Below are 11884 nucleotides of genomic sequence, written 5' to 3'. Positions count from 1 at the left end.
CCTGGTTCTGAAGAACAGCGTCTATGACACTAAGTTGTTTTATGCATTTTCTCAAATGACAGCAGTTGATGGCTGAGCCACAATACTATGGAGTTGTGTTCTTTAAACAAGCTTGTACACACACTCATACATGTGCCAGACATCTAAATGACTTGAGTGGACACCATCTACCTGCAAAAGGCAGGTGCTGGAATGTGGAACTACATCCTGGCTCATGGCCAAGTCTGGTAAAATGACTTAAGAAATACACTCTGTATTTCTTTGAAAAACTTTTATTGCGCAGAAAACGGCCCATTCCCCTTTGCAGCTTGGTTATTACCACCTTTCAAATGTTTTCCTTTGAACTCTAACTCCTGCCCCACTGAAAAATTTCTTCTCTTCTGAAATGAAAAAGAATAACCTATCATTGCTGGTCAAAAGCAACTGGAAGATGGTTTCTGGGGGCAAAAGCCCAAAGACATCACTCAAACAGGGTGAGAACCCCACACAGAGGCCCACAGACTCAGGAATGGAGATGCCTGCTGCTTTCCCTCTGGTGATGGGGAGCTGGTTGCCCATCGTATCGGCCTTGTGTTTGGGCTCACTCAAACTCTGGCATTTCATTTCCTGCATCCCCTGCCTTGAAGGGGACTTCAGTCTGGGGAAGAACAGTTGCCTGGAGCTGCATGCGTTTCCAGAGTTGGAAAACATTTCATGCAGCATGTCACCAGGGTTCTAAAATAAACTGCAAACTAGTGGTTATAAAACGGGAGCTTTAAAGGAAAGGTGTGCTGCAAGAGCTGGAAGGAACACTGTGGAGAGCGGAGAACTAGGGCACATGTTGGAGGCTTGTGGATTTTAGAAGCTTCTCTGGAAGGTCTTCAGTCCCCTTTCTAGTAATCGCAGGTCACTGGGTGTGCTTCACAGGAATGCAGTAGTGTTAAGAGGCTAACCGTCCCGGCCGGCAGTGGGGCGCACGGTCCCATGTGGCATTCCCACCACATGAGGCCACTAACAGCATCTCCCTGCGGCCCCATCCTGTAGCCGCCACTTGGCACAGCACTGCCTTGTTCTGGGGTTTGCAAAAGCCTCGAGGGATGGAGGCGGCTCTTTGGGGGGCTGGTCCAGTTCCGGTGGCATTCAGGAGACGAAGAGGGTTAGGGACAAGGCCACACAGGCGATGAAAGTCCTGTCTCAAGTTCAATTTTACCGGAAGGCTGAGGTTTAAAGGAAGAATCTAGAACACCCTCCTCTTGCCTTGTTAAGAATAAGAATAATTGTGGACACTCCACCTCATCGGAAAACAGGAAGCGAAGGAGTCAGAGCTGTGACGGTTGCTAGCAGCACCCCTCCTGCGTTTCCACAGGAGAGCCATGGCAGCTTTTGGACAAAGTGAAGAGTGAGACAGGTTCTCTGCTCCTTTGTACTAGGAATGAAGGTTCAAGTTGAGGCATGGTGGGGCTCCCATGGAAGTGCCAAGGTTGGCGCAGACACCTGATCTAGGCTGCCCTGAAGAGCTGCCAGGCCTCTGTTCGCCCTCCACCAGCCCCTCTCCACCAGAAGTCCACCAGAGGCCCCTTCCAGAATGGCCCCGCCCAAGCAGGAACCCTCCCTGGGCTGACTGCCTGTCAGTCACCAGGTCTTCCCCACTGTGGCTCTGTGAGCTAGCCGGATGATGTCGGTCTCTGGCTCAACTATGAGAAATGAGCAGTTTGACTCAAGGAGCCAGTTCCATGGTGTTCATTATCCCTGGCCTTCCATGAAGATAGGGTTACACAGGAGGTTTGGGGTGGAGTCAACTGTGAGAGACCAACCTCAATTCCAACATCTGCATCTCTGTCTGGTTGGCTATGAGGCTGGGCTGAGGGAATTCTCAGCAGCCAGATGGATTACAAGGTCCTGGCATACACTGCCAGCCTGGAAAAGGGCTCACCTTTCATAATAAATGTGCTGAGGGGAGGTGAAACCCTGGCACTAAAACGGAGAAAAAAAAGTGGGTTCTTCAGAGCCAGGGTCAACAGGAAGAGGCGAGTGGCATCTGTGCCCTTTGGCCTGGCCTCCAACAGTGCTGAAATGTACCCTTAGACAAATGAGTGGTGCAGACACGAAGTTTGGTACCACAGTGAGGGTGGGCTGGGTGGAGGAGGAGGGGTGGACACCCAGTATAGGAGGGGACAGGAGAGCTAGGAGCAAGAACCCACGCAGGGGTCTCAGCTGCTCCCTGATGCCAACTGGGTCAGTGACACTCTGAAGAAGGCTAATAAATAGACGGCTGGGACAGTGTTCAGTCAGGTCGGGATGGGACCATGTAGGTGGACGCGGCAGACACATCCGTCACTCCCACACCGGGTGCCAAGTGATCAGTGTCTCTAGTAAAGATATAAAAAGGAAGTTACTTCTTTTCAAGTATTAAAAAAATAAGTTAATTGACAAAAAGGGTCCGAAGCGGCTGAGCATCTTGCTAGGCTGACAGCTTCATCTCAATGTGCAAACACAGGAAAAATGTCAGGGAAAAAGATAATCTCCTACCCCGACGTGAGGCGCTGAACGGTAATGACGCCTGTCTGTCAACTGGGGGCTAGAAATGCAGGGCCTCATCCTGTCCCCCCAAATCAGTATTTTCCAGTGTGAAAATTGTTGTGAATTCAAAGCAGAATGCAGTAGTCCACAGGCCTCTCAGGTCAAAGCCAGAGAGAGGCCTGGGGCATCTGGCCATGAGGGGTCCAGTGTGCGGTGCAGGGGGCCGGGGGGCAGACCCCTCCTGGGTCCTCCTTACTTGCAACATGAATTCCGGAGCCAGCCCATCTCCAGCTTCCCCTGTGATGCTGGGGTAGGTGGTCACCTGAGGGCCACTGCCCCCCTCCCCGGGCTTGCTTCCCATCTTGTCCCCGTCATCGGGGTGTCCTCTTCATTTCTTTGGTGGTGCTTCAGGAAGCATGAAGAAGATTGCCGTCCCTTCCGCTCCGTGGAGGTGCACTCTGGTGGCTGTGGTTTTGACAGACAGCGAGCAGATTTCTTCTCTTGTCTCTTCTTGTAGAAGGAGGAGCACCAGCCACTGTGGAGCCTCGGGGAGCAGGCAGGTTTTCTTTATTCCCACTTCACGTGTCAAATATTCCTCTCTCTCACTGGAGCAGGGAGTCAGGGTGGGCCCCTTCCAAGGAGGCTGAGTCACCTCAGATAATCATCTTCAACTGGGGTTCCCCAGAGCATAGACCTTGACCCACTTTTCAAGAGGCACATAGACATTTGCATGTAAACTCCCAGGAGGTGCCAGGCCTTCTGAGAGATCTTTCATCTGGGTGGTTTGGAAGAACCCAGCCTGGGTCAGGTGGATGCCACAGACCAGCCAGCCGGAGCACAGCTGGAGCTCAGGACCAGTTCAGGCTGAAGCCCTTGGACAACATGACGGCTTCCAGGTCCTTGTCCTCTTCTTTTTCCCGGAGTCGCTGCTCCTCGAGCAGGGCCACGAGGGCATCTCTCTGTTCCACCACCTCCAGCATCTCGTTCAAGATCTTCTTCTCCTCTGACAACTCCTCCTCAGTTTTCAGGTGATCTGGGCAGTGGCCAAAGACATTAGGTCTCTAGGGCCAGGAGGCAGCAGGCCCACACCCAGCTTTCCCCGGTGGTCCCGAGTCCTGCTCCCCGCTTACCTTCCACTGCCATCCGCTCCCGTAGTTCCTGCTGCAGTCGGCTCTGCCGGTCTTCCAGTTCCAGCTCCCGGGCACTGGCATTGGGGAAGGGAGGGGGGCGGGAGAGGAGAGGAGGAGAGGAGAGAAGGAGATAAGCACGTTGACTTGGGGGCCATATCTCCTCATCCCCTAAATTAGGAAGAAGCTGCACTCCTGCTGTGACAGGGGCTGAGCTGATGGCCCCCCTTGGCTGGGTCCCCACCCAAAGGCTACTCACAAGATCATCAACTCCGACTCATAGCGCACCATGGCATTTTTCTCTTGCACCAACTTGAACCACTCCTGCATCAGCTTGGGGTCATCTTTCTTGCCCATGCCTGCCAAGAGAGAGGGTGCGTCAGGTGCAGCAAGCGTCTGCCGTCTTCCCCGGCCGGCAGGAGTCATCACACAGGGGCAAATGTGCAAAGAGAGCCGAACAGGATGCTGCCGGAACACTCCCAAGCCAGGTCCAAAGTTTGCCTACAGCCATGGAAGGGGGGCGCGGTGCCCCAGAGTCTAATAGAGTCTGTGCTCTCCACCTCTCCTTCCCAGGCCCAGCCCACACCCCCCCAGGAACCTGATTCCAGCCTGTCTGGACCCCTCCTGCTCAATGGATTGCTCTTGGTAGGTCTGAAGTGCTTTGTCCTCTCTTTACCCTTTTTCCCCACTCATTTCCTATCTGTATGGTACTAGCTGGGTACTAGATCTGCTTTAAGAAAAGCAGTCTCGTGAACCAGGCAAATGCAAGTTTATAAACTGCACTTACCCCTCCTTTGAAAGTACCCTCACTGACCCAGCTCCTGCCCCTGTCTGGGCCACTGGTACTGATGTCTGCCTGTTTCTTTAGTTCCTGGTTAGGGAGATGGCTTTTCTCAAATTGTGGCTTTATTGGGCTTCCTGACAAACGCTCCCCTGAGGAATCCTGCATGGTAAATGCAGTAGTACCTCCCAGGATGGCTGTCAGGCTTCTCACCAAGGGCAGAGAGAACAGCCACTAGGAAATCAGGCAGTGCCCTCTGCTCTGACCCAGCAGTTTCTGGGGCTAGTGCTCTGCACTCACACATAGCTGAAAACTCCATCTCCATCAGTGGCAGCCTGACCCTGTGGGGCTTAACTGAGGCAGCAGAACAGTAGGAAGAACTTTCCAAGGAATCAGACCACCCAAGGAGAGAACAAACTCCTTTTCCTTGGAACACAAAGAAACTCACGGCAATAGTGTGGTCCTGCCTAAAGCAAAAGACAGACTCTATCAGTGGTCTTCAATATTTTTGGATTTCAAACCATTCTGGGAATCTCAGGAAATCCAGGGACACTCTTCCTAGAAAAATACATGTCTACATGTCCAACAATTTTATACAGAACTTCAGGGTGTTCGTGGGCTCCCTGAAGTTCCCCTGTGGGTCCCAGGTTAAGAGGCACTGGACTGGGAGATCTTTCCAAGTGCCTTCCGTTTTATGACTCACTTGGGTGGATGTCCTATCCTGTTAAGACCAGACCCAGAAACATATGGAATACACCCTCAGGTGGGACAACGCTCCTCTGTCAAGCTCCTTACTCACTGTTTTCCTATATTCTTCCCACCTGACTTCCTTGCACACTGTTCAAAGACAACTCTCTGCTGTGTTGTTTGCTTGACACGCAGGAGGCCCAAGCCAGTTAGTCTTTCAATGGGGCCACATTCTGGAGAGGCAGAAACGAATAGCACTCACACAAGCGGGGGTTAGTGTATGCAGAGCCCAGGTACACGTGTGGCTGTGCTCCCAAGGTGGAGGCCTGTCCCTGAGTCCTACTCTGCAAGGCAGAAACTCCCTCCTGACCAGCCGAGCCTGCCTCTGTGGAGTGCTGGAGTGTCTGGGGACACAAGTTCTCCTTACCCGACCCAATAGACTTGGTCCTTTGGCTTTCAGAGCAGCCCACAGCTCAGTTCCATGCATTCCTTTCTGAGCGTCTCTGCACAGTGTGCCCACATGGCATGGAAGATGGAGCCCTGAGGCATGCAAGCTGTCCAGTGCGGCAAGCTGGGAATGCACTGGGAAGTCTCTCCCTCCTTCCCGCCTCCCCATGAGCAGGGACAAAAATTCCACTGGGAGACATCTGAACACTGCTCATGAGCTATGGTAGAGACTGTTCACAGCTGATGAGCAAAGGTATATGGCGGGGTGGGTGAAAGTCAAATGTGAGCGCCATGAAGAGCAGGGTTAAGAGGTTAGCAAGGGTTAGTCACGACCACACTCCCCTTTCCCCTTCCCACATGCCTTTTCAACAACAATCTTATCACCACAACAGACTTTAAATCAGACAAACTTAAAAAGAAAATACACACACACACTCAGCAAGACACAGGGTAGAAAAGTTTGCATTTAGTGGTTTTGTTTGTTTGTTTTTGTTGTTTTTGGGAAAAGAACTTGGGGGCATTTGTAGACCAGTCTTTGTAAGGACAGTATTCCTCGACTCCACCGATACAAATCTCTGCCACACAGGTAGGAGGTTCCTCACCCGTGTGTCCCCTCTATCTGCTCGATTTGAGTCTGAGAAGTCCCACCATGAATGGTGGCACAACATCATGGGATGCTTCAGCTATAGCCTGAAAGGCCAGTACCTGGAGGCTCTCTGGTTTCCCTCTGTACCCCAGTCCTCCCCAAGACAGTCAAAGGGATACTGTACCTTGTAAGAAACTGCCACATACTCATGGAATTTTGTAACAAGGCTATCGAGTGTCAGAGAAAAAGAGAAATAGCTGGGTTTTGGGTCCCTGTTTGGCTAGTGTTGCTATGACCGCTGAGAGGCAGTGGGGATGAGGTTGGGGGAGTTACGTTACCTTCCTGGACACAGCAAGGGCAGAAGGAGAGAGGTCTACGCCGTGGAGTCCCGCCACTGGGCTCAACTTCAAAAAGGACCAAACAAGGAAAAGGAGGAGAAGGAGACGAAGAAAGACAAAAAGGAAGAGGAGGAAGAGGAGTTTGGAAGTGGAGAGGGACAGGGAGAAGGTGAAATAAAAAACAAGCAGAGGACAAAAAGCATAAGAAGTGAGAAAGGAACAACAGGAGGAAAAGAAAAAAAATACAAGAAATGGAAAAGCAGAAACAAGGGAAACAAAGTCTACAAATGAATTAAGTCCTTTTTTCAGCATGGAAACTGAACAAGGGCAGACCCAGGCATCAGGTGTGTGGCTTAAAAAAAGAATGCATGTGCTTCCTGGCAATGGTGGGAGGCTCTGGGGTTGAGTGGGTTGCTCCTTCTTCCTCTGTTCCTTACTGTGAGGGTGGAGACATTGGGATACCATCATATGGTAGCCTTTGGGTTTTGGGTGTTGGGTTCCCTCCTCAAAAATGCCCAAAGCCCCTGGGACTGGTCAGCCTACCTCTGTGGAAGAGTCCATGATTAAATCTGTGCCCAACACTGCTCCTAGGTTTGCCGGTGATAATTTCATGTCACCAACCAAACCCGTGTGAAACATTCTACGATGTCACCATAGACGCATTGCGCTCCACATACAACTGGCCTTGGAGAATGTAACAGGTGAGGAGGGGTCTGCCACCACTAGATTACCAGGCCCCCAGAAAGCAGCTCTGAGTCTATGGAGGTAGTGCCTCATCTGGGGAAGGCTTCCAGGGCCCACTCTACAGTGCTGTGAATTCTGAGCCAGGACAAATTGAGGGAAACATATCCACACAGAAACGACTTCCCCTGGTCCGCATCATATCCCCCCACCATGTACCAGGGAGAGCCAACCACCCTCTTTTCTTCTGCCCCTCCATCTCCAGAATCTCCAGAATCTCCAGAAATCTCCAATAGCACAGCTGGGGGAAGGCTGTCACACTTTGGACTGGAAAACCAAAGGGGGTGAGCTGACAGGACATATCGAAAACTCACAGTAACAATGCTGGTAAGAGTCATGGACGGGGCAACTGAGAGAAGACAGGGCGCAGAGAGACATGCCTAGGACTGAGGGAGACCTGACAGTTACTCAGGGAGAGGGAGAAGGGGAGGAGCCCAGCAAGGGACCATCACAGAACCACCAGGGCACACAGGAGACACAGGCTCAGAGAAATGGCCTCAGGACTGGAGAGAGCAGGGGTGGTTTTAGGATTGAAGCAGAGTTTAAGAAATAGCTCTGTTTCAGTCAACAGGAAGGCCCAATAGACAACCTACTGGCCAAGGAGCCCTTCTGCTTTGCAAACGCAGGTACCACATTTTCCCTTTCTTTTTAACCCTTCCTCATAGTGCTTTGTGAACAGTGAATCTGGTGTCGGGTAAAACTTCAAAACTAAAGCCAGAGACTTGTTTGTGGGTGTGCATGCATGTCTACAATGTTGATCACATCCAGGGTTCTAAACAAATGTGGCTAGGGGAAGGGAGAAGGGCTCCTTTCTCTGCTCAGGGCTGATCCATATCCAACCTTCCTTGTTTCAAAGTGTAGACTCTATGGCGCTCAGAACACCTGGACAACTAAGACAATGGCGATGAACAATGTCTGTGGCTTCCTGGTACTGGTGTTATGCAGATAGACTGGTGTGGGGTGGAATGGTGTCCGCAGCTGTTAGCAAGGGATGGGGACATGATGCACAGCCAGCATAGTGGAGCCCATGTACTTGCACATATGTACTTTCTGGATATCACAAAATGTAACTTTTAGTTCCTTTTATGTAGACCACATCCTCATACACCCTTTCCAATACAGAAGACAATACGAGATAACAGGATATTCAGAACAGAAATTTGAAAATGAAATTAGTAAGGGGGACATCAGGGAAAGGAAGTGTTAAAAAAAGTATAAAAAAGGAGAAGGCATTGTCATAGTAATAGACAGAATGCAGAATGGGAGTGGGCCACCCCTCTGAGAGGAGCTGGGCTGAGCAGACAGGATGCATGGTTAGGACTATCTTCTCCAGACTTTCCTCTGTGCTCCAAAGTCCAAGTAGTAATGTATACTACTTTTATAATCAGAAAAAATACCCAATAAATATTGTTTTAAAAATAAGAAATCAAGGAGAAAAAATCATTTAAATGAGGGGAGTTCTGCTAGGACTTGAATCTGAAATGAGCACACCAGGGAAACACAGAGGTGCTGATTTTGAGTGTATTTTGTTTGCCTTTTTTGGAGATGTGAGAAATAGATGATTTGGTCCACTAGTTCTAAGAACAAAGATGTTGTCAAGCTTGTGGCAAACACAAGTCTTTAAAACTTTTGTTATGATTATTTTAAGATGTCAGGGCAGTAGGTTTCTGTGTCTTTGCAATGGGTACCACAGTGATCACTTCTCCAGATATCCCTGTGTTCCCTGGACCTCAAGTCAGACCATCTGAGCAAACCCAGAATCTGGTCCTGGTTGGAGGCTTCTCACCATCAGTTCTACACTCTCATCCTTGACTGCTCTGCCTGCCCTCTAGATGCTGCAAGCTAGCCTGCCCCACCTTCTATCTTGGCAGCAAACTGAACACCACAGGTTTCCTTTTGGTACGTTCTTTAGTGCCACTCATCTTGACGTGGGGGCAGTGCAGATGGCCACTGACAGCACAATGTAGAGTCAGTGTGCTGCATGTGATACACATGAATCCTGCTTTCATTTCAAAACATGCTCACAAGTGCTACTTCGTCTGAGCCTTACCCTGCTTCCGGGTGGCTACCTGGCCAGGTGTACCAGCTCTATTTCCAAAAGAGGGCTCTGAGGCTCTGAGCAGTTAAATGTGGCACTGCCTGACTAAAGCCCACATCCTCCTTTCCCATTCTGAACCAAGAGTCTGTCTGCCTTCTGGAAATGGCCCACAAAGGCTCGAGGCAAAGCTAACAAATGGTAGCTCCTGGAAGCAACCAGGAGATGGAGGAGTCCCATGTAGACCCTACTCAGAAGGCCAGGCCTGGGAAGGCGGCAGCATCAGCCTTTCCTTCCGTCATTCTGCAGAGGCTCAGAGAGATAAGTGACCTTGCTGGGCACGCGGTGAAGCTAGGACCTGAATCCTAGGTTGGGGGTGTTCCCCATACTATCACTTGGCCCTGACCTGCCAGGACACCTCACTCTAGGCCCTGCCTCTCATGTGGTCCAGGGCTGGTCTGGGAGCAAGCTGGTGGGTCAGTCTCAAGGATTCCTGGACAAAAATAAAGGGGATGTTTAGGTCTGTTCTGGAGCTCAGGAACAGCTGTGGGCATCTGCCTCAACCCAGGTACTTATCTCCTCCTACCATACAGGCTCCCAGTTCCTATTGTTGGACAAAGGAGCCCTCACCCCAGGGTTAAAGCTTGAGTCTCTACTGACAGCACTTGGTAGACGAGGATGAGGGTCTAGACAGATGGGATAGGGACAAATGTACATTCCAGAAGTACCAGCATGGACTGCTGTATTTCCCCATGGGATTATGGTTATAGTCTAGAAAGTGATAGCCTTGTACTGTGCACTAGAGACATTATGAGGAAAATGGGCTTTTTATAAGCTGAGCCATCACTTACAACTGCATTTTCACAGGAAAAGGCAGAATTCCAAACAATTACCTCACAAACACCATAGGAATATCATCCTCTCATAGACTCAAAATAGTCTCCCCATTCCAACACCTTTTGATACACTTTTTGATAGCTTTTTCACGTATGAAAATCCATAAAGTAGCCCTGGGTTAGACTACCTCCTTTCAGCTACATTTTTTGGAAAATCCCACATAAAGGAAGAGATCCTTTTCCACTTCCTTTTGGCCTTTGAACAAGCTCCAAGGTGTCCTGGATAGGACACAGGAATGCTTATTTCTTGGTCCTATTTCGTGGTTCCATTTTCCTGCTATGGTAGCCCTGGGCCTGTCTCTGTGGGCCAGGCTTTGCGGCCGTCATCTTGCCTGGGTGGGGCTCTCATTTCTCAGCCTGGTTTTTGACAGTAATGCCACTCTATCTGTGGATAGCTTCCCTAGCACTGTAGCATAACTTTTTTTTTACAATTCATGCTTACAGATACAACCAGAATGTTTTTTATCTTTTGGTAAGGATCATCAGGGGCATCATCTTTCATTTCCAAGCTCAATCTACCAGATTAAACTTCTAGAGAGTCCAAGACTGGGAGAATTTCTTGGTGATTCAGGTATAAGGAATGAGGCTTTCATTGATGTTCTTTTCTGTGTAGTTGAGGTTATGTAGCCTGAAGCAAGGTAAGACTGACCAGATGTTTGGTTGCCTATTCTAACTCCTCGGTATCAATGCCACGCTCCTGACTTGAGGCAGGCAGCTTTTGCACAGCAAGGATGACGCGGCCAATTCCAAACCCAGAGGGAATCAAGTTGGCTAGTTTGCAATGCTGCTGAGTTGTAAGCACGCAACATAATAGGGTGGAAGCCTTCTGGTCTAGTAGCCCCAGTCTACATACATAGCCAGGCCTAAGATGTGCCTTGTGTTATAAAAACTCAGTGTAGAATGAATCTCTAGGTTGGGGAATAACTGAAGCTCCCCACCAAAGAAAAGGAAAAAAACAGGTAAGGATGGAGATCTAATATGTACACTTAGAAACACACACACACACACACACACACACGCTAAAATGCTGGATTTGAAATCTTAAGAATTTTAAAGTTCCTAAGCAAAAACAGCAAGGCTAATAATGAGCAGACCAAACAGACAAATAAAAAAATGTACCAACATCAAATTAAGGAAAGCAAATAAAACAGGAAGGGAGGGAAGTGAGTAGGCCTGGGCTAGGCCTCCCTGTGCCTCTCATCAGCAACAATGAAAGACCTTCAGGCCTTTCTGTTACATTTCTAAACTGTTCCTATTCTTTCAATTTCCCTTTGACACATACAGGTGGGGAAATCTTCAAAAATGAGAAATTAGGTATATATTTTAAATTGAAAGTTCTTTTGGAGAGAGGCCATTTTTATCTAAGGATTTCCAGTCATCTATCTGTCCTAGTGCTGCAACAAAACGTGGTGGGTGGACCAGTTAGGGAGAGCCTGCTCAGTGTCTGGAGAAGAAAAGGGAAGGGGAGTGAGGTCACCTGGGGTCACCTCTCTGGTCCAGGGTTCACTATGTGTTTTTCTAATGGTGTCTTTTGAAATCACCAAGATTCAACTATGTGAAGAAGATATCTTTATTTTCTATACTCTGTGGCTCAAAAAGTGATTTTTTTTGTTCATTTGGAAAAGAGAGAGTGCACGTGCATGCGAGGGTAGGAAAGGGCAGAGGGCAAGGGGGAGAAGCTTAAGCAGGCTCTAGGCCTAGCATAGAGCCCAATGTGGGGCTTGACCTCACGACCCTGAGATCATGA

The 11884-nt window shown here is 49.4% G+C and overlaps 1 protein-coding gene and 1 long non-coding RNA gene across 10 annotated transcripts in view; one reads left to right on the top strand and one right to left on the bottom strand.

Moving 5' to 3' along the window:
• Positions 1-256: 256 nt before the first annotated feature.
• Positions 257-11884, bottom strand: part of MICAL3 (microtubule associated monooxygenase, calponin and LIM domain containing 3) — a 197410-nt gene continuing 185782 nt past the window's right edge. For 5 of the 9 annotated variants that reach the window (XM_059184303.1, XM_059184307.1, XM_059184308.1 and 2 more), the window contains 4 exons: positions 6466-6531; positions 3886-3985; positions 3630-3703; positions 257-3532 (listed from right to left, as the gene is read on the bottom strand). In XM_059184303.1, coding sequence (XP_059040286.1) covers positions 3348-3532; positions 3630-3703; positions 3886-3985; positions 6466-6531 — 425 coding nt within the window. In that variant the 3' untranslated portion in view covers positions 257-3347. The remainder of the gene's footprint in view (positions 3533-3629; positions 3704-3885; positions 3986-6465; positions 6532-11884) is intronic. The other 4 variants (XM_059184304.1, XM_059184305.1, XM_059184306.1 and 1 more) reach the window with 1 other exon arrangement.
• LOC131838341 (uncharacterized) lies at positions 3985-8038 on the top strand. The gene is made up of 4 exons (XR_009356567.1): positions 3985-4271; positions 7057-7166; positions 7412-7533; positions 7771-8038. It is a non-coding gene; the product is annotated as an uncharacterized LOC131838341 (long non-coding RNA).

This window comes from Mustela lutreola, chromosome 8 (assembly GCF_030435805.1).
Source record: "Mustela lutreola isolate mMusLut2 chromosome 8, mMusLut2.pri, whole genome shotgun sequence".
NCBI classification, from domain to species: domain Eukaryota; kingdom Metazoa; phylum Chordata; class Mammalia; order Carnivora; family Mustelidae; genus Mustela; species Mustela lutreola.
Note: the sequence above shows the minus strand (reverse complement) of the source record. Positions and strands in the feature narration are given on the sequence as shown.